Here is a 27,615-nt window from a genome sequence, read left to right as displayed (position 1 = left end):
GCAGACGAGGCCCAGTGGGGGTAGGAATGAGGAGAAAGGCAGAAGGAACGACCTCAACGAGAAAAAAAATCTACAGGCTCCTACAGCTGCTTATGCTGTTACATTAGGGAAAACAAACAGAGAGAAATATAACAAACACATGTACATGGACACACATAAACAGGGATACAGACAAAATTTCAGGGTTGGACAAAATGTACCCCGTTTTGGTATATAGACGGCACAGCGGTGTCACAGCAATCAGTGCCTGGTGCTAAATTACAGCCCTGTAATTTCAAAGCCATTGTGAAGGGAGGGCAGGGGCAGTATCTGCGTCTTATGCCTCCCATTGCACAGGCTGTGGGTGAGACCCTGACTCTGTGTTTTGATTGCAAGTTTCCAAATATACCCATAATGGCCCTGCTGAGCTCCAGGCTTAGAGGCGTGGAAAGCATCTTTTCGGTTTCTGCTTTGTTAAAAGCGGTCACGGTAAAGAGGCAATTTGGTTACCTGCTTTATAATCGCAGAACTTCAATAACGGTTTATAAAGCCAAAAGACTTTGAGAAAACCTGGCTGTGAAAGCTGTATTTATTGCAATCATATCATTTGTTATGCTGAGAGTAGAAGAGTAGAAACTCTCCCTCCAGCTCAAAATTCTCTATAATCACATCCCTTCAACTCCACAACAAATCTTGGGCCATTATAAAATATATATATACACTGCCGTTCAAAAGTTTGGGATCAGTAAGATTTTTAACGGGGTCTCTTATGCTCATCAAGGCTGTATTTATTTGATCAAAAATACAGAAAAAAAAAGTGAAATATTATTGCAAATTCACCTCTTGCCACTTGTAGGATATCAGAGACTGAATCAGACAAATTTAAGATTCAATCAGAACATCGAAACATGAGAAGCTGAGATTCCACAAAGAGGGGCCCAGGACAACGTCATAAATCGGTCCAAATCCTAGCGCCAACTAGTCTGAAGCAAGCAAACTAACCAGCAAGCCTCTTTCACAGAACAGATTACAACCTTGAGACAAAAGAACACTTATTGATAATTCCAATTCAGGAAGTAGACCGTCAAATTTGGGGCAAGTAATCAAGACTGATGGTCAAAGAGATTGCCGTCACATGTAAACCTGTAATAAAAAAATCACGAGCTACAGACTCTCTTGGGCCGGTCTTCCCCCACACAAGACAAAGACAGACTGGAATTACTTAGGAGACCTTTTAACCTCTCTCTGGTCATCACAGAACATGTCTCTTATTCTCCATAGAACTACACACTAGAGACAATCTGTTCATATGCACTAAAAATCATCTTAAAATAATTATTTCTCTGCATAGAAATGGCCTATATTATGTTTGTAACCCACACATTAGATTATCATGTTTTAATCAAATATTGTGTATGTCTTTTTAATCATTATTGAATAGCTGAAGGATTCATATTCGTGTTTGGTATGTATAAGTTTGACAATTCTAGCTTGAAACGTTTCTTCCAATTGATTCTGTGTCAAATGTATCATTCTGGTTATAGAAATCACATCCAAAATTATACTTTGCAAGAGTGTGTAACATTCGGACCATGTGACTGATAACATGCTGATTGATGATGGAAGGAACACCCATAGCTAAGATAATAGCCTATCTAATTGGTCAAGACACCAGAGGGGATGTGTCCAGAAGCAGAGTTTAAAAACTCCGGACACCATCAAACTCTCTCTTGGTCCTCTTAGTCACCCTTCTCCTCTTTTTGCTTCTCTTTTGCCACAGCGTTTTGACGCTGCTCTTTGAGCGTTCTCTGGCCCACGTGCCAGCTGCTACCACAATGAGAAGAAAAACCCACCTAGTCTCTTTACATCCTTTTAGTCTTTTACTTTAATTTATTTTTCGTGTACTCAGTTAAGTTTTGCCGCCACGGCTCATCTCCGAGTTCAACTGGAGTCTGTGACCGCCTCAAAACGTCTACCAGCCACAACTCTATTGGCTTCCCAAGACGTCACTTCAACGACTACTGAACTCTCAACCAATCAGCAACTTCGGGGAACCCCCTTTTCTGCAAGGACAATGACAAAAGGGATCCCCCTTAGCAAAGCAAGCAAGTACCTCCAGGTTCTAACTGAATTGGTGCAGTTAATATAAATTTTAGCCTCATTGAGAAACTCAAAGCGAGGGTTAAATAAGTGATTGATGGTTGTTCAGGTCTATGCAATTGAACATATTGCAGGGTTCCCGCGGGTCCTTAAAAAGTCTTAAAATGTCTTAAATTAAAATCCGGGTAATTAAGGTCTTAAATTGTCTTAAATTTACCGTAAAGTTGCTGTAGGTATTAATTTTTTTGCCGGTGCGTTTAATGGCGATGGGAAAGCACAGTGGCCCACCGTAAAACATCTAATAGTTGATTAATTTTAGTATGGTGTGAAATGAGAGTCTCCGCGATTTAATAGCTGTTTACGGTACGTCGGCTACAGACGCTGACGTCAGGCTGCGTGTCGCCATTACGCGGTTGTCGAGGTGAGGTTCAAAATGCAAAGAAGATGGGGAAGTGCAAGTTTAACGACAAGTGGATGGAAGAGGATGCATTTAGGAGGTGGTTGGCGCCGGCTGAAAACAACAATGAGGCAATGTGTAAATTATGCAAAAAGACCTTTTCATTAGGGACCATGGGGCTCAAAGCCGTCGAGTCGCATATGAGAGGAGGAAAGCATCAGCGGTACGTTGCAGCAGCTAGCCAGCGGGGCCAGGTTAATCCCTGCATTGTTTGCAGCACAACCTAATGACGTTACAAGTTCATACGCCACCTCTCAGTCGGCTATAAAAAGTTTAATTTCACCGCCAGACACCCAAAGGCAGAGGTACTGTGGGTTCTCCATACTGTGACGAGGCACAATTCATTTAAATCTAACGATGACGTGCCATGTTCCCCGATTCGCAGCTTGCAAAGTCATTCAACTTTTTGGCTTGGGAAAGGCTGTTTTGAGGACTTTCATTATTGAGCTTATTTATGATGGAGACTGCTTTAAGTGTTGGAAGTATTATTATTCTGTCTCCCACTCAGCCATGATGGAGTCCGCTTTAAGTGATGTTATTTTCATTATTCTATATGGCTCCTTCATGCAATGCATTGTGTTGTTTAGTGTAATCCAACTCATGTATGTTATGTTGGCTCTGTTCTGCATCACAAAGGAACAAAAAAAATTAAATGAAAATGCCAACTATGAGCTTTGTTTACATCTATATTGGCCAAACAGTGTTGGAAGGGTTATTGTTAGTTATTATACTTTCTCCTAATTTGGAAAAAAAGGTCTCATGAAAGAGTATTTTTGCAGAGTTTACACCTTGCACATTATTGATAACAAATGGAAAACTTTAAGTTTTGATTTCCATTGTAGGAGGCAATAAATTGAGTATTTCAAAGAAATTATGACATTTTTGGGTCTTAAATTATATTTGTTGAGGTCTTAAAAAGGTCTTAAAAAGCATTAAATTTTACTTTTAAAATGGTGCAAGAACCCTGTATTGCTGTAAACTTGGGATTTCACATTTTTATTCTCTTAAACTCATCCTTTCCTCACTTTCTCTCTTTCTGCAACGTGTGAATGCTCGTGTTTATGTGTTAGATTAGTTTACATGTCTTAGGTTTATATAAATAAAATCTTATTTATATTGAAGAGAGAAGTATCTTGTGTTTTGTGCTCACAAGTTAATGTCTTAATCTGCCGATCTGGTTACTGTGCTATTTAATAGTGTTTTCACTATATTTTGGATTTTAATATCCAGTGCAGAGTTTGTTATACGGCTCGTTCAGTGAATCACCGTAACAGTGAGTCAAATTAATAAAATCCCTATAAAATCATAAATGATTCTCTTTGAGCTAAATTAAATTATTTCTTTAAATTACATATTCATATTACGTTTTATTACGTTACACACTAACAGTAACAATGGTACGGTGGCAGAAAAGTAGGATCTTCATATTGAGTATTATTATATTATTAATATACTAATTATGTTATAAGAGTAATGGAATATTATTACATTATTTTGTTAATCATTCTTTCAGTTGATGTGGATTTGTAATTGACAATGTCTTTAGGCTACCGTTTTTGCAAACTCCATAGAAACCATATAGTTAGGCTACTTTGGTAATGAGGTGCTGTACTTTTGGTTATGTATAATGGATGAGGCTGTTACAGTTTTCACAATGGTACTGTCAAATGTACAACTGCACCCCAACTCAAGCTCCTGCTACTCTGAACTCAAGCTCCTGTTCTAATGTGCATTTCTAAGAGACAAAACTTGTAATATTACATGTTCAGTGCTACCAAATCAGGTGCTGGTGCCACTGCTCTCAAATGTTAGTCTGGAGCCCTGATAATATAAATTGTATTGTAAAATGTTACTGTAATTTGAAATTTCGTCTGTTTAATTGTAAATGAAATATATAGCTTTAGTAAACCATTTTTTCTTTTTTTTTCTTTTAGTTTTAGTATAACATTATTATACAATGCATCATTTTACGTTTTTGTTTGCATAAAGAAGAAACCAGACCAATGTATAATTGACATTTGAGGCTCAATGCTATAGAAAAGCAATAAAAGTTCAGGAAGAGTGTTTTCAGCCTTTTTTTAAATATATATTTTATATAAAAATATGGCATGCAGCTTCAAACAATGGCATAAATCTGTTCAAAATAATAGTTATTAATAATCGCAATTACAATCTCAAGGGAATAATCGACAATTATGATTTGTCATAATCGTGCAGCCCTAGTTCTTCAAAAGATTTTTTTTTTTAACTTGGGCTAATTTTTTTATCTATATAGTGATGATATGGCAAGGAAATAATAGGAAATTTAGTAAATTCTGTTATGCTAGCATGTGGAAATGTTTGTATAGGTGTTACAATTAACCCCGCAAAATGCATATGAAGGAACGAAAACAACAAACTCTTTATAACTCTCTGAAAGATACAGCGCTGAGTAAAAACAGACGATAGAAATGAATGAACATACCTGAAACCGTTTTTGCAACATTTGAATTTTCCGGTGTACTTAATCTCATGCAGAACACAGCGCAGTGAAGTGAGCGAGTTTCTTATTAATAATGCTGACTGAGTATTTTAATAATGAACCGTCGCTCTGAGACCCTCACTGTTATTACAACTCGTGCACGTCCACGCTTCAAAACAAGCATCGGATGTTTTAAATCCTGGCTTTTGCGATTCAAAAATCGCACTGAGCAATATCGTAATTCGTAATGAATCTTTGTATATCGTCCAGCCCTAGGAACTGTGCGTGTCATTTAGCTGCCGCCAAGTGGCTTTGTGTGACCCACCTTGTCCCACTCTGCGACCCTTGTGGGTCGTGACCCACAGTTTGAAAACCCCTGATGTACTGTACGAGTAATGATGCTGAAAATTCAGCTTTACTTCACAGGAATAAATTATATTTTAAAGTATACTAAATAGAATTTTAAATTGCAATATTTTACAAAATTAAATTTTCTGTATTTTTGATCAAATAAATGCAACCTTGATGAGCATAAGAAACTTCTGATCACAAACTTTTGAACGGCACTGTACACACACACACACACACACATATGAGAAACATTACAGACAATTACCTAAAGCTTCTATAAATCTACAGAACAGGGCTTCAGGAGATGTTCAGACTACACTCGAGTACTAATCAAGAGTGCTTTCACACTGCGGCTCGCACCTCCACGCCTACAGACTCCCCTCCACTGCCGAAATCAATACAAAGTACCAGCGTTCGCCCCTCCTTAATTAAATCAATATCAAAGCATCGTTTCCAGTCACTCCACTTGTGAAGCGCAACCAATGAAAAAGGAGGATGGCTTTGCAGAGGACCAACAGCAAGGTGTGAAATGGATGCAGAATGTTGTCCAGTGGTGAATGTTTATGGGAACAGTGAGTACAAATTAAGGCGAAGCTGGAAAAATACATTTCCCCTTGCTAGGCGAGTGGGCTGGCCTTCATTAGGTGTAAAACAGCTGTTGCGTGTAGGGGTGAGCGGTGGAGGATGTGTATAAACTGGCACCTGGTAAGGGAACCATTCGAGTCATTAAGCTGTGTGCCAGAGACGGCCCCTCTACCCCCACCAGCCAAACTAATATCACCACTGCCCAAAACACTCATGAACCAGAATTATCAAACAGATGTACAGTATCTCGCAGTCTCTGCTGGTTACAAGCAAGTAATTGACCAAAGGAAGATGGGTGGGGTGGACCAATGGTAATTCAAGGGGGAAAAAACCCCAAAACACTACAAGCATAACATTCAGGAGGACGTGTAAGAAATATTTCCAGTTTTTTTACGTTGAAGTTTGGCTACTTTTAAGTTTACTATGTATCATAAATAAAATAAATAATAAATGAAATGAATAATAAAATAATTAATTAGAATTAAATAATTTAAATAATAATTTAAAAAAAATCTGCAAATCTCTTTTTAGGTTATAATGTAACAATTTATAAATTATATACAAATATAAAAATGTAAAGCATAAATGTCACACAGTAAATAAAGATATAAAAATTGGGCAGAAAGAATTTATAAAACTATTAATGTCATATAATAATTAAAATAAATGAATTCAATTAAAATATAAATACAATACTATTTTATTATTATACAGGGTGGATAGGGTGGAAAGAATCTACAATACTATTTAATTGTTAAACAGTAAAAAGCAAAAAACATGACGTTATTATTTATTATTAAAATTATTACAAAAAAAACATGGAAAAACTAACTATACTATTTTAATGTTACACAGTAATTAACGTATGAACGTATTAATAACAATGATCAACATTTAATTTAGGCACCTCCATGACCTCCAATGTTTTATGACCTCCATGCATCTCCAAATGTTTTAAATTACAGTGGTCAAATTCCCTAGTATTTCCAATTTTTTCATGATGATAAAAATCACATAAAAATAAAGACAGGACACAAACCTGCCATACATAATTATACTCACTGCAAATGGACATGTAATTATACTCCCCAATATCTACACAAGGTGACAAACCCATCTCTGTTCTGAATTACTTTCCACCAGCTGAAGACAAACAGCAGTTAATGTGCCTGTTGCAGACGTGTTTGCTGACGCTAATGCCCAAACTAATCTGTCAGTGCCGGTAACCGAAAGTGTTCATTACTTTACTGAGGTTTCAGTTACACAACTACACAGCACCCCCACCCTAGAGAGAAATTACACACGGCCTCTGGAGATACACACAGACGTTCCTTTGCCCAAGGAATTCCGTTTCACTACTGATCCCACACTTTGAGTAATTAAATCTAACTAATTAAAGAACACAGAGAAAAGGAAAAGAATTGATAGAGACAGAGTGAGAGAGAGAAAGTGCGCCAGCTTTTCCCAGCTCCGCATGGGGTGCTGGAAACCGGAGATGTTATCAGGGCGATTTGTGGGTGTTTAGAGTCTTTTAAATGAAGTCGTGAGCTGAGATCATCACAATGTCGGGCTGTGCATTAACCGCAGACTGCGCAGTGCTCATAAGAGATAGCAGCTTCAGCCCTGTGATACCACAAAATCAATCAGAGCTGTTTATTGTCACTCGACACGACTCTGTGTAACAGCCAGAGTTTGAGTTGCAGGGAAAAATAGCTATGCAGAGGTTACAGACGTATTCAGATTTTTGATCAAACCTTGACTTGATCTGTTATTTACACTGACAAAGACAGTGGCTAAACACGTTGCAGACATGTGACTGGATTGCATTGCAGTGAGACAAGCAGAAACATTGCATGCGTCTCTTCAGAGCTGGTTTGAAGTCGTCAGAAACATGAATGAAGAGTTGCACAGCTCTTTCCTGCAGCTCATGTACTGATTAATGCACTACCAGTTTCATAAAAACAGTGAATCTGTAAAAACAACTGCAAAATAATCAATTGAATCTGAGAATCAGAATTCTTTTTAAAGCAAGTCAGTGAACTCTGCAACCACTTTGGTAATGGGCTACTATTATCTGCCCATCAGATGGTCAAATTACAATCCATTACGATCATTCTGTTCTTGTCACAGAATTTGTTCTTTAATATGGTAATAATAAATGCTAATAAACAAAGTGTTCATAAATGTATATTTTTTTATTTAAAAAATAATTAAATAATAATAAAAAAATTATATCTATTATTTATATACTTTTTTATCTTTATAATATTCTCTCTATATATACAGTGGGGAAAAATTATTTGATCCCCTGCTGATTTTGTACATTTGCCCACTGATGAAGAAATGATCAGTCAATAATTTTAATGGTAGGTTTATTTGAACAGTGAGAGACAGAATAACAACTACTAAAAAAAAAAAAAAAAAATCAAGAAAAACGCATTTCAAAAAAGTTATAAATTGATTTGCATTTTAATGAGTCAAATAAGTATTTGACCCCTTCGCAAAACATGACTTGGTACTTGGTGGCAAAACTCTTGTTGGCAATCACAGAGGTCAGACGTTTCTTGTAGTTGGCCACGAGGTTTGCACACATCTCAGGAGGGATTTTGTCCCACTCCTCTTTGCAGATCTTCTCCAAGTCATTAAGGTTTCGAGGCTGACGTTTGGCAGCTCGAACCTTCAGCTCCCTCCACAGATTTTCTATGGGATTAATGTCCGGAGACTGGCTAGACCACTCCTGGACCTTAATGTGCTTCTTCTTGAGCCACTCCTTTGTTGCCTTGGCCGTGTGTTTTGGGCCATTGTTATGCTGGAATACCCATCCACGGCCCATTTTCAATGCCCTGGCCCTGACGGTACATGGCCCCGTCCATCGTCCCTTAGATACAGTGCAGTTGTCCTGTCCCCTTAGCAGAAAAACACCCCCATAGCATAATGTTTCCACCTCCATGTTTGATGGTGGGGATGGTGTTCTTGGGGTCATAGGCAGCATTCCTCCTCCTCCAAACACGGCGAGTTGATCATTGAAACTCCACGAGGTGAGATCTTGCATGGAGCCCCAGTCCGAGGGAGATTGACAGTTATTTTGTGTTTCTTCCATTTGCGAATAATTGCACCAACTGTTCTCTCCTCCTCACCAAGCTGCCTGGCGATGGTCTTGTAGCCCATTCCAGCCTTGTGTAGGTCTACAATCTTGTCCCTGACATTCTCTTTGGTCTTGGCCATGGTGGAGAGTTTGGAATCTGATTGATTGTTTGCTTCTGTGGACAGGTTGTCTTTTATACAGGTAACAAAATGAGATTAGGAGCAGTCCCTTTAAGAGAGTGCTGCTAATCTCAGCTCCTTACTTGTATAAAAGACACCTGGGAGTCAGAAATCTTGCTGATTGATAGGGGATCAAATACTTATTTGACAAATGCAAATCAATTTATAACTTTTTTGAAGTGCGTTTTTTGGATTTTTGTTGTTATGTCTCTCACTGTTTAAATAAACCTACCATTAAAATTATAGACTGATCATCTCTTTGTCCGTGGGCAAACATACAAAATCAACAGGGGATCAAATATTTTTTCCCCCCACTGTATATAGCTTTATAAGTGCTTTCTATACTTATGAATGTGAACAGTCCTCCCTTATTCACACTTATTCATAAATCAAACCTTTACATGAACTGACATCCACGCTGTATTGTTTGAAATTCAAATATGAAACTCCAACATTCCTTTTTGCAAGACCACCATAAGGGAAGAAAGTGGAATTATTAGATGCAAAATTTGTAGACATAAGTTATGTCATAATCAAAAGGCTCGTCTTCAAAGTGTTTATGAAAATCGTGCCCGCCCTGTTCGAATTGTCCTGTCTTTCTGAAGTTACTGTGAGAAACCGGTAATGAAATTGCAAAGCGACTGGCTTGTAGGTTTTTATAGGGCTCTGCTTTGAAGTGCTCTACAATGAGACCTCCTTAACGCAGTTTGGAGAGTGTGAGAGAGAGAAAGAGGAATGACTTTCAGCTGAAAATAACAATCCTGTTTCTCTAACGAGCACGTCTCTCTCTCCATCTCCATTTCCAATTCTCTCAGTGGAAAACATTGGCCAATTAAACAAGGGAAAAGATGCACACTTGCTGGTTCATCTGACAAAAAAAAACAAAAAAAAAAAAACTTAAAAAGCAACACAACAAAAAAGCTAAAACAGTGCAAAGCTGCAAACATACTGCATATTCAGCTCAGTGTTTTTCCGTCTTATCTTCTCACACTACTTCCTGTTTTCTATCTCACATCTTCCTTCGTTTTTTTGCACTATATTTGCTGTGACCTGCTTTTCTCCTGCAGCTAACCAGATAACCTGAATAATTAGCTCACAAAGAGCCGAGTGTATATATGTGTGTGTGTGTCTTGCTGCTGGGTATTCATTGGTGTGATGGTTACTAGACGTGGCACAGCCATCTTCACTTCCTCTAAGGGCAACCTGCAGGGGTTAAAGGTCATCTGAGGGACTAAAGTGATAAATTGAGGGTGGCCAGAATCTCATCCTTTTGTTTATAAATGTGTTCCGAGATGGAGTTATTTGAAGCAAAACAGCACACTAAAAACGATAGGATTGTCACGCTCCTGGCAACGCAAGCCTCAGATTTATTATAAATTCATGCAAATTAATTAATTTGCAAATTAAGATGCATTAAGAGACAACAGGATGGACCACTGGAACATGTAGCGAGACCCTTATTATGCAACAACAACAGTGTGTGCGCATAATTAGGATCTTTCTTCTGGTCCTAATGTGTGTGTATACAAGATTATATGAAAATATGAATGGGAAGAGAGAGAAAGTAAAAAGTGTGTCTGTTCACTAAAACAGCTCTTTGAATCTCAGGACAGTTGCCCCATCATGGACTAGGTCACTACCAAGGGCGATTTAAATGTCACGTTTAATGACTAGTTGCTATCACACTGAGCACAGAGATCACTCAGGGCATTTAGCGGGCAACACACACAACCTGCAATGTTTCCTTACTGGAATTTGCTGGAGCGGCTACATTTAATAACCATCATATCTGGAGTCTGAAGAAAGCCCTTCAGGTATGATGTCATAATCATGCCTGTTTGAATGTGGAGTTGGATTAGATGCCCATTAGTGTAAAACCCTGAGAGCTCGTCATCTAAACATAACGAAGGAAGCCAATTTAAATTATGTGATTCAGACGGCTTTTTGCTGTTGACTGTTTAATCAAAAATGCCATGTGTTAGCATTGCCATTTACAACTGCATTCTGATACACAACTGTGACTTGCATTCTGATATATCTGCGCTTTTTTTCTTCATTTTAAACCAGTCACCTGAGCCATTAATGTCACATGACTGAACACTCTAGAGCTGCAGGACAATGACATGAAAATACAGACTAACTGATGTCCAACAAGAATGTACACAAACACAAATACTTCACTAGCAACTATTTTGAGCCATGACATCAAATACATAAAAAAAATAATAGTAATATATACATATATATATACACATACATATATATATACACACACACACACACACATACATATATATATATATATACATATATATATATATACATATATATATATATATATATATATATATATATATATATATACATATATATATATATACATATATATATATATATATATATATATATATATACATATACATACATACATATATATATATATATATATATATATATATATATATATATATATATATATATATATATTAGGGGTGGCACGGTTCGCGGAAAAAAACCGAACCGCACGGTTCTCCACACACGGTTCGGCACGCGCTAGGACCGCGGTTCAACTGAATTCTGACAACGCATGTGGTTTGTTATAAATAACACGTAAAACAAATAGGGTTCGGCTAATGTATGTTTCTGTTAATGGATGCGCATTCTGGCTTCCCAGTACATTATAACAACAGCGATGAGAAAGAAAAAAAAACAAATAAGTGGACAAATCATTCACTCTTGTTCAATGCGAGTGCCGTATGCTGGAATATGAGCATTTATTCCGTCATCACCCAGGTGCTGATAGCGCGAGCACAGGTGAGACCTGAACAGCACACGTTGATATCGGTGTTTAGACTAAAGTCATGTAAGCTTTGCCAGCTCAAATATTTAAGAGCCAGAGGACGCGAGCTCGCGCGCGCAGTGAGAAGATTTGTGCGTGCGTTCATCAGAAGCGCACAAACCTGCGCCTCAGAACGCGCGCAAATATGAAGCTCTCTCTGAAGTATTGTGTTTTAATGGATAAATTCACACAAAATTCTGTCAAAATGCCCGTCTTGGTAAGTATCCTATAGCAGACATAGCCGGCTGGGCGTACAGTATCAGTGCTTTCTCTTAAAGTGACAGTTAATATTAAATAAACAGCAACAACAAAGAAATCACTCACTGCTCTTGATTGAATCGCTTTTGTAACTTTAATAAAGAGTAATCTTAAATTTATACAGTCAAATATGCAATGCTGTTTTACCTTTGATTACTTTAATCATACTTCAATTTCTGTACCTAAAAAAACCCCCTGAAAATCACTGATTATTTTATTTGTATCTTTACTCTATTGTATTTTTATTTGTGCTGTTGCTTGTAGTTAAAGGTCTGCTTTTATTTGTGTACACTCACAATGAAAACAAAACAGATTTTATATATATAACATGTAATAATATTTAGCATTTTCACATCAAAATAAAAGAAACTGAGCAAAGTAGATGTCTTTTTTTTCCCCTGTTGTACCGAAATTGTATCGAACCGTGACCCCCGAACCGAGGTACGTACCGAACCGTGACATCTGTGTACCGTGCCACCCCTAATATATATATACACATATACATATACACATATATATATATATATACACATATACATATACACATATATATATATATATATATATATATATATATATATATATATATATATATATATATATATATATATACACATACATGTATGGAAAATCTGTGTCACACAATTGAATTATTTGCATTTTTAGGTAGAGAAAAAAAAAAATCACCTGAGCTTACAGCTATTTTAGAATAGGGAAAGATGTTTTTTGCCTGTAGTTACAGCATGGACTAACTGGACCACAATTGCATGGACGCCACTGTTTCTCCATTGATTTTAGAAATGAGGGCAGCACTCACCAGTTTCCACATCCTGCGCGTAGAAGTGCAGTCCATCTGTGATCTCGGTGACATAGACGGCTCTGTATTTCGCCACACGTTCCTTCTCCTCTGTGAGCTGAGCCACCTCTTCTTTTGGTTTTTCTTCATAATTGGCCCAGAGCTGTTGACAAAAACATTTTCCAGTTCAAACCGGGAACTAAAAATTACCAATACACCACAACTACATAGCATTTTGTTTATTAAGTAAATGGGGTTAATTTTGATTTCATGTTCATTTAAACCTATTAACACCTCAGACCGAACAAAATCTGAGTGGTTTAATCCGCTGGCATCAGTGTGGACATTGAGTTTGTTTATAATCCCTTCACATTCACATGATGGGTCGGTAACCTATTTACCCACCCGTGAGAAGGTCACAATGACCCCTGCACTTCACGGATGACAGGCGGTATTGGCTAGATTTGAGCAACGCTGCCAGAGACAGAGGGCAGAGAATCAGGAAGCAAGAGTGAGCTCATTAAGACTTGAGGTTGCAAATAACGAATTTGAGTGCGGATTTCAGCAATGTGCCAAAACTAAGGACGAGAAGTTCTTCATCAATGCTTTATGAAATGTCAAGAAAAGAGCCCCTGCGTGCATGCAGTCAAAGCAGTTAGTTTTGCTTACTAAGTGCTGAAGGTGGAGTCTTTTACGAAATACAAACACGACAAATTAACAGGCTCTTACGCAACCACCCCTTACTTCAGTTCGGAGACTTTATTAGCAAGTGATGTTCATCAGCTATTGAAGTTTTTCCCATTATTCCATAATTTTTTTTCTCTCCAAGAGAGCAGGAGGCAGCTAATTACAAATCAGACTTTTATATGCGCTTCCTCACGCTGCTGGTTTTAGCTAATTATGTCCACCAGGACTGCAAGGCCGACATTTACAGACCAATTTCAACCACCAGACTGTGAATTAACATAGATGTATGTAAAAATATAGCTGGTGACATGAAGTAAGCCTTGCAAACCCAGCCACCAAATGATAAACTACAGGGTCAAACTACCCAATTACATCCGATTATTTCCACCGAGGCGTGACAAAAACAAGGGAACATGGAGGAAAAGGATTCCTTTGGGAAAACGCCAGGGTTAATGAAGATATAAACACAGCAAACCACTCCACAGCAAGGGTGCTAGTCTAGCTCCACTACCCACAATGCCCTGGCACAGTAATACGAAGTTATAATCAAACCTGGAGGACCAATCGCAGTCACCCAGATTTGAGTGTCAACACTCGTTACAGTGCTGACTGTCACAATGTCATTTCTGGCACCGCTGGTCAGTGCAGACCCCGTGCTTCCTGCGGCCACGTGACCTCTGACACGCGGCGTCAAGGCAAGGGCACTTGAGACACGCGTGAACGGGCGGACATATGCAAAAACCCACTCTCACATATCCTCTGCTGCAAAAGCACAAAAGAAGCAACAAACACACACAATGACTCAGAGACACAGTGCACCCTGGGCAAATGACCTTCTGTGAGCAACCAACCATTCTTGTTTGTTCCACATGAGTGCAGGTATATGACTGCTGCTGGGTGGGGTCATGAAGAGAAAGGATTTGTGATGTATTCTGTCATTGAGCTGCCTGTGGCCTAAATCCATAGCAATAAGCCACAAAAAACAAGTGTGACAGAGTGAGAGACGGGACGAGTGAAACGACAGCTTTGTTGCACGCTAACCGCAATCCTCAAAGGACAAAAAAACACATTAGCAGATCTACAGAAGCAGAAATACGAGCCTCTAACATGGGCTAATGAGAAACTAAACACTGATTAAACTACGGTAAAATTAATATAAACACCCGTGATCACACATTCAAAATGAATGCAGCAATTTAAATTGCAACTACAAAAGACCCTATATTTTTACTAATGCAACACGGTTCCACCTCTCCTTAAAACCACTATAAACCTTCCTTAACTACAGTTGCCGTTCACAATTTTAGAGGTAGAATCTGGCTCTTGTCTAATTTCTAAAGCAAGTTTTAGTTTAAACATAATTATAATGGAAATTATACAAAAATATGATAAAATGTTGTGGCTTGAACACTTATAGTGTCATGGTACCCATAGAGGATACAGATGATACATTTACACTGAATCAAGTCAAGAGTAACCATTGTAGAAATGTTACTCTAATGTTATCAATGGTACAATTCAAATCAATTCATCTAAATTTAAATTAGGCTCTCTCTTCCACTGGCTGACACTACGGAGCACTTTCACTTTATAAAAGAAAAGTGAATTCATCCTAGCCCACAGAAATATCAAATCAATTTTGCCCACTTTATGAGGACATTATTTCAGATAAAATGGGTAAAGGAAAGCTTGTCAAAGTTAACTGTAATTGAACGAAGGTGACTGAGGGAGAAGAATTGTTTAAATAAATGTTATGATTCTATATATTTTTATAATTATTAATAATAGTATTTTTTATTAATAAAATAAACCACTTGATGTTATGTGAAAGTTATTTTTCCACATAGAATGGTTTAGGCCATGACCTGACTGAAATAAAGCACATATTCTGCATGACCATATTCTACATCCCTAATCCTACCCAATACCTAAACTTAACAACTACCTCACTATTAATAAGCAGCAAATTAGGAGTTAAAGGTTTGTTAATAGCAAGAACTGGACCTCAAAATAAAGAGTGACCTTTATTATTAGTAATATCAGTCATTGGAAGCAGCAGTTTTTGTCAATAGTATGTTAGTGTGTCTGTGCCTGTTGTGTTGAGCACTCAAGGAGAGGTCAGACTTCTCTTCAGGGACTAAAGATATAGCAGAGTTACATTCATAAAAACTGCCTCTCTCACACACCGAGTTCAGGGGAGGGGGCCGTTCCAAATGCTGATGAAAGGTGACAGGGTGTCAATTCCAATAGAGTGTGTTCCGCCCAGCGAGCGAATCCCCATCAACACCCAGAGTGCATACACACAAACACACAGGGCCCAAGGGAAAGAAGCAAACGTATAGTCCCAGTTCGTACAGGAACACACTGAACTTTACCTGCCAAGTAAATCTACATCCAAGAGAGTTATATGCATCAAACACTACAGTGAGCCAGGGAGAAGAACTACAATACCCATAAGTCATTGCACTTGATGCAGGTAACCAGGCTGTCTTTTTCAGCAAAACAAAGTAAAACTTGAACTAATTCATTTTTTTAAGAGCTTTCATTTAGTCACATAGCCATCTAATAATGCTTAAAAAAAATAATAAAAAAAATAAAAAGCCATGCTTAATCAAATTATACTTGGTAAATCAGTTTAGCGTCCATTATATTCATAATGAAGGCACCTTTGGAAATAAAGGCTCATTAATTCAAGAGAAGCCTCTTTCTGACACTTCTGCGCCAGACATAATGGCACGGCACACTCACCCAACACACACAAACGTCTTTCACAAAGTCCACTTAAACTCAGGAGCTGCTGTATAAATTGGATACTTGGAATACTAAGATGCGAGTCCGATGACGGGGAGAAAAAGATAAATAAAATTTGTCAGTAGTGTGTGACTGGAAATATCTCATTTAAGAGATTCACTAGCCATTAAAAAGCATAGTTAAAGCCAAAACTTATATTTTCTCTCCATTCCAGGACAAATACTGTACAGGAATAACCAGATGGTTTATTAAACTCTGAAAATATCTGAATGCAATTTTTGCTTGCAGTGCTTCAGTTCTTCAAAGTGAAATGATTCACATTTCCAAAGAGGGACATACTTCAGTAAATCTGTCTAGCAGTCTGGAAGACTCTGTATTCCACTGTAATGCTTAGATAAAAACACACTTAAACTCGACTCAAGTCAACATACAATATCTGACACCTATTTCGATGAAATTCAAACTGAGTAAAAACTGTACTCTAGAAACATTCAGGTATCATATTTATCAGAGTCTCTACTGGTTGTAAACGGATGGTAACTGGGATGTGGAGGCTGAAGGTTAAGTTCATCCTCAAGAGCATGTCACAATAGAATAATGTGCATAATAAGGCATGTGATGAATAAAGAAAACATTTTCTTGAAAACCACAAGAAAAACTGAATGGTAATCTGACAGGTGTGATACATCATCAGGGTGTTTTAGCTGAGTCAATTAAGGTCTACGACCCATGATGCCTGTCTGCTCAATTCGTCTGTGCATATTGATGAAGCTATTAGCAGTAAGGAATGACTAACAAGACAGACATGCCTTTATGTCGAATGCTTTTTAACACCACAATCAACACCACCATCTGCAGATGCAGAAGCTGTCTATATCGATAATATAATGATTTGATCACCGCAGAAATACAATACAAAAGCAACAACCCTGATATAGATACAAGTACGCGATCGCAAGAGAATGATCCAAGCAGAAAAGGTTTTGTCACAGTTGTTTTGCATTCTTCAGGATGACATCACTAATGATTGTTTCTGATTTGTTTGACGGAGTTTGTTTTTATCTTCTGAGAAAATGTAGCTATTACAGTAAATAATTCATATTTATAATTACAGTAGATACAATACAATATTTCCCCCTTTTTTTAAATTAATCTATAGTGCTATTTTGTCATAATGACATGTTGAGAGACACTCAACCATGAGTCTCGAAGTGGTCATTTATATTAGCATGATATTAAAAAAAGCATTTAGAGCACTTTCCAGAATAAAATCATTGCATTGGATCAATATGTGCCCATGTCCCTCCTTTAAAGTGCAATTTCCCATTTATCAACATCAGAGTGCACAGCTTTTACACACTGCCTTAAAACAATGTGCATTTTGAAAAGCACTATACAAATACAGTCAAATTAGCATGAAACTCAAACAGTGTCAATTGACTTGACACTGCTTAAATATTTAAATAAAAGCAGCAAGAGCGTGACGGAATGCAATCATATGCTGTTCGCAACTAAAACGTGAAGCCGATTAGAATACATGACTACATGAACCCTTAGCGGACTGGGGGAAGAAGAGAGAGAAAAAAGAAAGGAACATCAATGTGAAAAGATCCATGAAAGACAACAGCACTAAGCCTTACTCTTTTGAACTCCTCCTGATTGACATCTGACAGCTACAACCTCTGACCCCGGAACACGCTCACATCTGAGCAGCACACGGGATCCAGACGCAGTAAATGACAGAAATGTTTCGCTACTGTGCATGCTAATAAGATTTATAAGGTTGAGGTACTAATGGGATGTTGCACCAATGTATTGTAGGATGGGAGGTATTAAACACATTTACACCGCAAATGCATCGATTTCAATGATAATGTCATATGACCAGAAATTCATTGATTGGCCAATGAGAGATTTTAAACTGGCATGCCGAGGAATGCTTTTTGAAATCTAATTGGCTTTCTAGTAAGCCCTTCTAGTCTAAGGGAGGAATTGGGGGGAAAAGCTGTATATTCTTGAAGACATTTGCATGCCATTAATGCTTTCAACTCCATGTCTACATGTAGTGATGTGTTAACATGAATGCTTCCAAGAGCCTGAGCAATTCCACAAATAAATCACGAGGCATTAACTACCAGCGACAGCTTATTTTCCAGGTAAATGCACGTCTGTGTAATGAAAAAAAAAAAAAACACATTTCATGCTAATTTGACTGTAAAGCACCATTATACTAGACGTGAGTAAAAAACAACAGTGTCACACTTTTTTCTGGTTCAAATGTACTCAAACAAACGGGTCCATCTGGTGACAAAGGGTAGACCGACCATCCATCACACGTCCCAAAGTCCACATCAATCTACTCATGGATGCTGACAAACACATCAACTAAGTGACCTACACTGTCAGCATCCACTTAACCTACAAACACTGAGCTAGGGCTATAAACTCACTTAGCATAATCACACTACACTCATCAGTAAACACACATAATGCTGTAAGCTGGATAAATCCAGCATTTTCCGATCCAACCCAACTTAGGATGGGGTGACTTGGGGTGAAACGCAGAGGGGAGGGGTGTATAGAGCAGAGGTGGACGTGGAGTCTTGGATGTGTTAACTTAGCGGATAAATTTATGCATTAAGAGTGCCCAGGTGGCATGGCACTTTGCGAATCAACAGCTGTGAGATGTCAGCATGCAGGGAGCTTCTCTTCAGCCTCATATCACCGACAGCAGCTGTTGGGATGCAGTGGCGGTTGCGCGGCTTATACTGCGGCTTACACCGCTAATGTCACCGCCCTCCTGTCAGCCGTTACAAACTCCCAAAAGCCTGAAATTTCTGCATGGTAAAGGTAAGAAATCACCAGAAACTCTGGCCCTTGTTGCAGCGGCGTTGGTGTCAGAACGCTTAAACACGTGTTAAGCGGTTTAGCACCATTTCTGTGGGAAGTAACTATGGAAATGAAGCCCGTTTGCACAAAAAAAAACAGCCTGGTTTTGAGGGGTCTGGCATGCATGTCGCAGCTTCCCACCCGCACAGATTATGCCCCCGGGGAAACACGGCAGCATATGGGGCGTTACACAACACTCAGACTTTCTGCTCCAATGCTGACTTCACACAGCTATTAGAGGAAGACTGCAAAAAGATGACGATGCTGTTAAAGAAAAGAAAATGACGTATGCAAAAAACAGTCACGAGAATTAGCTGGTTAATTAAACACCAAAAAGCTGACTTAAAGTTGAAAGGATTCTGTAAATTCATCCTCCTTCAAAGTTGGGATATAATTGAAGTAGCAACAAGTAATTTTGTTCATATTGTGATGCACATTGGAGTAAGACAAAAATAAAGAATGGGATTTGGTTCTATTTATCATTTGTTTAGATTGAAGGCGGCAGATCTGAATGCAAGTTTGCAGTCGATAGTAAGAAACGGACGGGTTTAAGCAGACTTAATGATTGGAGAAGTCTGGTGTGCGTAACGAGAAAAGTATATAATTTCACTGGAAGATTGAGTGTACGAGGTCAAAATAAATAAAATAAATGAAACATGCATGGGTGAATTGTTCACAATATATTCCAAAACATTCATTAGAAAATAGATAAGGTGAATTACCATTTCACCAGCAAGTGTATTAAAGCCAAATCAGCTCTTGAAGAATTGCTTGACTATTCTGCCCATATTACCTAGACACATTTTTTTTTCCAATGCAAGGAAAATGTATTCAAAGAATCAAATGCACTGGAGGAGTTCTAATATTCCATTCCGAACAACCCTCCTGATGTTTGAACAAGGCTGAGAAAAATAAAAAATAAAAGCCCTCCAAATCAGTATTCATTTGCCGTAAAGACTAGAAGCGGAGCTATTTAAAGCGGCTTATTTCCAGCTAGCCTGCCTACCTGCTGTCTGCCCACACTTCACCGCATGAAATAACCACATGCGACATATGTTTTAATCAGACTCAGTCATGACAGAGGGCTTCCGGGAAGGACATGCAATTCAAGTGAGTCTAATTCACACAAATCCATTTATCAAAGAGGTTTAATATTTCTCTCTTTCTGTTTCCCTCTGCAAAGGAATCAGCACACAAAAAAGTGCGCAAATTAAAATAATCAAGTTTATTTAACCCAGCATGTCTTGATGCCGGGTTGTCATGACTACAGTTTATCTCTTGAAAAGCAGCCTCTTCATTTTCTCAGATCGAATATTCCACCTCTCGCAGCTTTGCTCATCGACTCGCTTGCATTTGACAAACATTGGCGTTTAGCTGTCTTTACACATGGAGATGCTGAGGAGCCAGATAGTAAAAAGGAGGAACGATGACAAAGAGAGGAAAATTGGACTGACATCGACAGCCCCTCTTCAGGGGGACACTTACATCCTGAAGGAGGCCTGGTAGCCCACTAAAACCAGTCACATCCCACACACACACACTCTAAGAACATGGCTGGCTGCAAGCCCACGGCACAGATGAGACACAGAGAGAGAGGGGGAATACTGAGAAAAGGGAGTTGCATGCTGGGAGAGAGAAAGAGAAGCGCATGAGAGAGAGATGAAAAGAGGAAGTGAAGCCTGAGTACGTGTTTACATAACAGTGCGACTCCTTCAGGGTAGACAAAATGCCTGTCTGTTTGAGTAGAGAAAAAGAAATCATTCTAGAACTCTGCATTCAAATAGAAAAGTGCGCTTTAAAGAAATAGTTTACCCAAAAATGAAAATCCCCATCATTTATTTACCTGCATGATGTTCCAAAACTTTCTCTAAATGCATGAATCACAAAAGGTGTTATTTTGAAGAATGTGATGGCTGCTTTTTTACATGCAGTTATAAGGAATGGTGACTAGAGCTTTCAAGCTACAAAAATTACACATAAAAGCACTATAAAAGTATCAAGTGGTCCATATGACTCGTGCATGATATTTCAGTCGTTATTCACTGAAAAACTTGACATCTTCACATGGTTTTACTTGGAACATCTGATTCAAAAAATATCATGAATCAGACATTGCTACTGCATGAACGTGCAATGAAAGCTAAAGTGGTAAACTCACACAAAGCTATATCGCATATTTTGTGTCCTTGTTGAAGCATTCGTGTAATTGCATGGAAAAGAGTTCAACCTTGAATTTTTTTATTTTATTTTGTTTTCAATGGAAGCCAAAAAACGTGGTTTTGGAACAGCTTATGGGTGAATGAATCATGACAGCATTTTACACTTTGGGTGAACTATCCCTTTAAGACATTCAAATTGTGACCCTTCATGCCGACTCTGATTTACTGAAAACAGGAAGTTGTCAGGTGAATCTGACACCTTAATTTGATTCAGATTCAATTTGATCGATTCTTGATTGAGTTTCCTGTGCGAGCGTGCAGTGCAGTCCTGGCCATGTGCTGCAGTGTTTAATAGAATCGCAGAAGCCGACAAGCTCTGAGCCACTTCCTTTCACTCTCTACCCCAACAAACACTGACAGCACATGAAAAAGAGCCCACTTGCTTTCCTGTTGAAGATGGCTCTGTGCACAGTCCGGCACGGTCAGATTTATGTCTGGATGTTAAACCCACGGGTCCACGGGGGTCAGGAGGGGTCGTCATGAGAGACTGATGGTCTGGGAAAATGGAGGGAAGCTGTGTGTGATTGATGCTGAGGGGTCTTAACATAACGGCCCGCTACAACTCTTCAGGCGATGGGATGTCAAAGAACGAACAGGAAACACACAACCATGAAAGCACCCGAGCGAACAAGTGCGTGAACACACACAAATAATACAACTGCCACACTTGCCTGAATTCAATGATAGATATAACACTGAAGCCTTGAGGGAATCGCATCAAATACATACGAAATGACAAAAAGATGGGGAGAGAAAGCAAGAAAACTATTTTATTAAAAGAATCTTTCAGATTCAAGTTAGGCTCTATGGACAGCATGTGACATGTTGTCAATTAATATTGACTTGCCCCTCAGTTTGTAAAATCGAATAAAAATCACCATCGTTGCTGCATATCCCTGCATCTAACTTTTGTTCTGGACGATGTGAAACCTTGCATTGCTAGGACTTGTATATAAATCTCTTGTATTCCTCATTTGCAAGTTGCTTAGGATAAAAGCATCTGCTAAATGAATAAATATAAATGATTACTATTTGTTTGACTCAAATTGCTACCATTTTACCTTAAGGTTTGTGAGACTAAAGGTTTCTTGTTCATGTGTTAGTTACATTTTTTAAAATAAAAATCCTGTTATACATTTAGTTGACTATATAATTTGGACAAATTATGGGGAATTTCTGAAATCTGTAGGCAACAGTTGAAACAATGTTAAACTGAACTTTGTGAACTTTCAAAACTATATATACAGTATGTTAACTTTATTGCAGAGCAATGCCTGGCTTTCAGAAATTCTGTTTGTAAGTATTTTACTGCAATTTCTGCTTATTTTTACAACCTGAGGAAGAAGTCTAAATTACTTTCCATGGTAAATTGACAGCATGTCACAGATGCTGTTGACGGCACAACTTGTATTGAACCCAGAACATTTCTGTAAAAATCCACCCATTACAAACCCATTACCAATTGCAGACTAAGATGATGGCAACTGAAGCCCCTGGAGTTGCAAAAGGAATTTTTTTCCTCATGCACAAGATGCTTGCAGCCATTTTGCTTACAAACAAAGCGCAGCAAACAAATCAGCAATCTGAATGAACAGAAGAGCAGCTTTGCAAGGGGAAAATGCAGGGAATGAGAGCGTAAAAACAGGAGGCGCAGTGAGTGGATGCATTTAGGAGGGGAATTGGCAGCGGATCTAAGAATAGCCTCTCCCTGCACGGAGGACTTCGTTTTTTCCAGAGCAGGTAATAAAGAAAATTGATGAGCCGTTAGCTGTAGCGTTAGCTGAAGCCCCAAGCCTAGAACCGCTGGCTTGAAACTGTCTACTGTGCTCTCAGGAGTATGTGTGTGCATGACACAGAGAAAGAGCCACAGTGACCTGAGAAAGAGAGAAACGCAGGTGGAAAGAGCGAGAGAATGCCATTTGCTGAAAGCCTCGGTTCTCTGAGGTGGTCTTATCTTGCTGTATAATGATGGGTTTTAGGCCCAAGAGGCTCCAGATGCATTTCTGGACAATGCTGTTGCGAGAAACTCAATACACTTGAACCAAATAAGACAAAAAGCCTCTGAAAATTTGTCTCGTTTAGAAGAAAGCCGTCAACGAGCTTAAATTGATTCAGGGAAGTTATCACATAAAAGACTCCTCCGTAAAAAGCAGCTGTAACGCCGCTGGAGTCTGGTAATGGACCGGCCGTGAGAAGGGTTGGAATGACATGACGATTCTTAAACAAAAGGTACGGTTGCAAACTCTGCCAGCAAGATACAAATATTTAGCATTTATTAGACAGGAATGAAGGGACCGCCCACCGCCAAAAAGCATCAAAGACACAGTCAGGAGCGTCTGCTCTCCACAAATGTTAGTGGGGGCGCACAAGAGAAGGTCCACTCTTTTTAATTACTGTCAGGCGATTAGAGAGGACACCTGAAGCGACAGCCAAGTTGAGGGTACTAAATGTTTTGGCGGCGGAGAGTTTGTACTCCCAAAAAGGAGCAAATGTCAGCAGGCTAGAGGGAAATGCCATGCCTGTGTGTGTATGTCTAACTCCACTTGGAAGGAGCAGAAATGCAATCTCATTCATCGCGCACACACACACACACGCGCACACACACACACACACACACACAGAGTGTGTGGATATCAGAGCTAGTGACTTTTAGATCTAAACACTGCTGAATTTAAAGGACAAGTAGACAGTTTATGTATTCCTTTCCTGTCATATCCCCAGGCAGCAGAGACAGAGGGACTCGATTCAATACAATATTAAAATATACCGTCACTAAAAGTGCAAATAAAAAGCCCATTATTTTTTATAATATATTTAGAACCTTCTGGAAGAATAACTCCAAACAAATCAGAGAAAGAAATCAGCTGGCTTACAAGCTATTTTTCTCTCTATAAATCCACCTACACACCAACCACCCATCTATCCATCCATCTATCCATCCATCGAATTTCAGTATTTGAGTGAATTAGAACTGAAAACTTGAATAAGCGTATAAGACGGCCTATAGTGTGCCTACGGCATATTTGTACTCTAAACACATTTTGTGTCATACTTTGAGTCGTGCACAGTAAGACCAGGAATGCTTATTAGCTAAATATGGTCTATTATGATTTAACATCAGCTTTAAACCATCTGGCTCTATCCACTGACTTCCAGTGATTTGGACACATGGATTTGCCAACTGCAAGCAGATCTCTTCACTTCAAAGGCTTCTGACATTGCAGAACCAAGAACAGAAAACACTACTGCCATCAACTCAAGCAGAAAAATGTCCGTTCTTGGTTTGCAGTCTCCCTTGAGGGGCAAATGTCTCTGTGCAACTGCAGGGCAACTGTCCTTCAACCTCATCCGCATTGGAAATCCCTCAACAACAAAAAGAGCAAGAGCCACATATGCAACGATTGCAAACACAACCATTTGTGTTCTCTACTCTGCATGCGTATCCAAGCATGTGTTCATCTGCAGTAATGCAATTCACAATGTCATATCTAATTACTGTCTGAGCAGACAAACACGCATACACCGTGCTTCCCCCAAGAGAATGGAACTAGTGGAAGTGTTATGGCTTTCTTTCTGCTCGGGTGAACCACAAACCTGCCTAAAAGAGTGTCCGTCAAGAGCCTAGAGGGATAGCCAATATAAACGAGTTGAAAAGCGGCCAAGGACACACAGTCAGGGTGACATCTCGTGTTTGCATACATGTATGTGTGCCTATGTGCATGAGAAGTGCAGCGTGAGGTAGATGTCGTCTTGCATGTATGCAGATGCCTGACAATCCTGTCTCAATGCGGATGGATTTTCGTGTCTGTGCAGATTGAGTATTTACACGGCCGGTCTGTCACTACATCCTGTCTGCCCATGTATGCACTCTCTGGCTCTCCTTCAAGCTGGCATTGACGTTAAGTGTTCAAAGTTTCTCATGCTTGCATGCCTGAGTCTGAGTGAGTTAACGAGGAAATGTCTGCGTAAATGTCTTTGTGGTCAAGTTGTACTTACAAAATGGGGACCAAATAAGGAAAAATGTTAAACAGAACTATAAAGAATGACATTATCATTAAAAAATATCATTAGCTCATTATTAAAACATTACAAGTTAGCATCTCAATAGAAAAATAAAGGTCTGCTGAGGTGAGTTGTGAATAAATGTGACAGACTGCTGAAACTGCACCTAAAGACTTGTGGGAAAACGTGTGTGTGTGGTTATAAAGAGCCCTGGCTTGCCTTCAGGGCTGTTAAGAATTGCTTATGTGGTGGTGTGTATGTGAAGTGTGTGTGTTAGGAGTAGATGACCCAAGCCCGTTTTCTATGCAGAAATGAGTGTCTTACATAATCCATGAGATGTATGGAATAGCCCTTCTCAGCTTTTTCCCTTTGTGTGACAAGATAGATGATCTTTCTTGCCCTCTACCAAGGTAAGCAAGAGTACAGCACCTAATGTCAACAAACACACACACTCCATATTCCAACACTAAGCAAAACCAGTATTTGTGAACAAAAATATACAGATTAATTTCCCAGTAGGCACAGCTTTTCAATATTACACATTTCCCCATAGAATTTAGCACTTTTTTTCTAGTGGCAGTTAAGTTGGGTGCAAAGGAACAACATAAAACATATTTTGGAAACTGCAGATTTGAGTGCAGAAAAAAACTGGTTTTTGTTATTAGCTTAGCGTAGCATGATTATCTCTACAACCGATTAGCATCAGCCTGTGACAAATTTCTGGCATTAGTTAATGTATTACTAACTAACGTAGTGTCTATTTACACTAAGTGCAAATAGCCCACCTTGTTGGCAAAGGCTATTTACACTAACTCCGCCCACTAACGTGTGATTGGGTTAGTCAAGACTGAAAAAAGATGATTATTCAGCATCAGTTTCAGTGGCGTAGATTGTAAAGAATGTGCTTTTTGATGCGATCGACCCGAGTTCAAGCCTGCCTTTTGCCGAACTTTTTTTCCCTCCCTTTTCAAATCTCATATTGCATCAGAAAGGCATCTATTTTCAATAAAAATGAAGGAAATAATCAAAAAGTTAAAAATAAAAGTATCGGGTAGGGTTAGGGTAGGTGTAGGGAGGGCTTTATTGTCCCAATAAGGTGGCATCCATTTAATAATTTGAATTAAAACTATAATTTACACTCAATACGTTATTATTGCGTACTGTTTTATAATGTACTACAAAACTGAGGTGGAGATAATTGCCACTATTTGCAATATGTAGTATAAATAGCAGAAAATATTGCTATTTTAACAGTGTAAATAGAATCTATAGCTATTTGCACAGTGTAAATAGTATCTATCGCAAAAAAAAAATGCTATTTGCACTCAGTGCAAATAGCCACTGCCTTATTTTAATTCATTAGTCATCATGGACCAACAGTAAACTCCTTTGGTCGCACTTTATTTTTGTGACCAATTCTCGCTAACTATTAACTATGACTGTTGCCTCAAACTCCTAATTTGCTGCTTATTAATAGTTAGTAAGGTAGTTAAGTTTATGTATTGACATTAAAAGATCTAAAATATGGTCATGTAGAATAAGGCATTAAAATGTGTTTTATAAGTATGCTAATAATATGCATGCCAATAAGCAGCTAGTTAATAGCAAGAACTGATCCCTAAAGTATTACCATTCTTTTTTTATTACAGCATTTAGTAATATTAACTTACAAATACACTATTGTTGATTGTCCATCCATGTTCATTCATAATACATTAAATGTTGATTTATACAACTTGAAATGTCAAAAATGTATTACTACAAGTGAAATTAGAATGAATCTAGATTACCAAATGCTGTAAAAGGACATGTAGTCCATGAAACCTACTACATGAAAAAAAGTTATCAATTTTAACCATATTGTAGCTTTTCTGTACAAGTGTCAATCATCTTTTCACAATATGACTGCATGATCAAAAGTACCTCATGTACTCTTTGAAAAAACGAACCAGAATAGCCTACAATTTCTTTTGCTAA

The 27,615-nt window shown here is 38.5% G+C and overlaps 1 protein-coding gene across 1 annotated transcript in view; it reads right to left on the bottom strand.

Annotated features, from left to right (window-relative positions):
* Window positions 1–27,615, bottom strand: part of LOC306861428 (staphylococcal nuclease domain-containing protein 1-like) — a 195,763-nt gene that overhangs the window by 27,061 nt on the left and 141,087 nt on the right. Inside the window, exon 18 of the mRNA XM_079403676.1 lies at window positions 13,112–13,253. Within this exon, the coding sequence (XP_079259802.1) occupies window positions 13,112–13,253 (142 nt within the window). The remainder of the gene's footprint in view (window positions 1–13,111; window positions 13,254–27,615) is intronic.

The sequence above is a fragment of the Barbus barbus genome (assembly GCF_936440315.1).
Source record: "Barbus barbus genome assembly, chromosome: 42".
In the NCBI taxonomy this organism is placed as follows: domain Eukaryota; kingdom Metazoa; phylum Chordata; class Actinopteri; order Cypriniformes; family Cyprinidae; genus Barbus; species Barbus barbus.
Note: the sequence above shows the minus strand (reverse complement) of the source record. Positions and strands in the feature narration are given on the sequence as shown.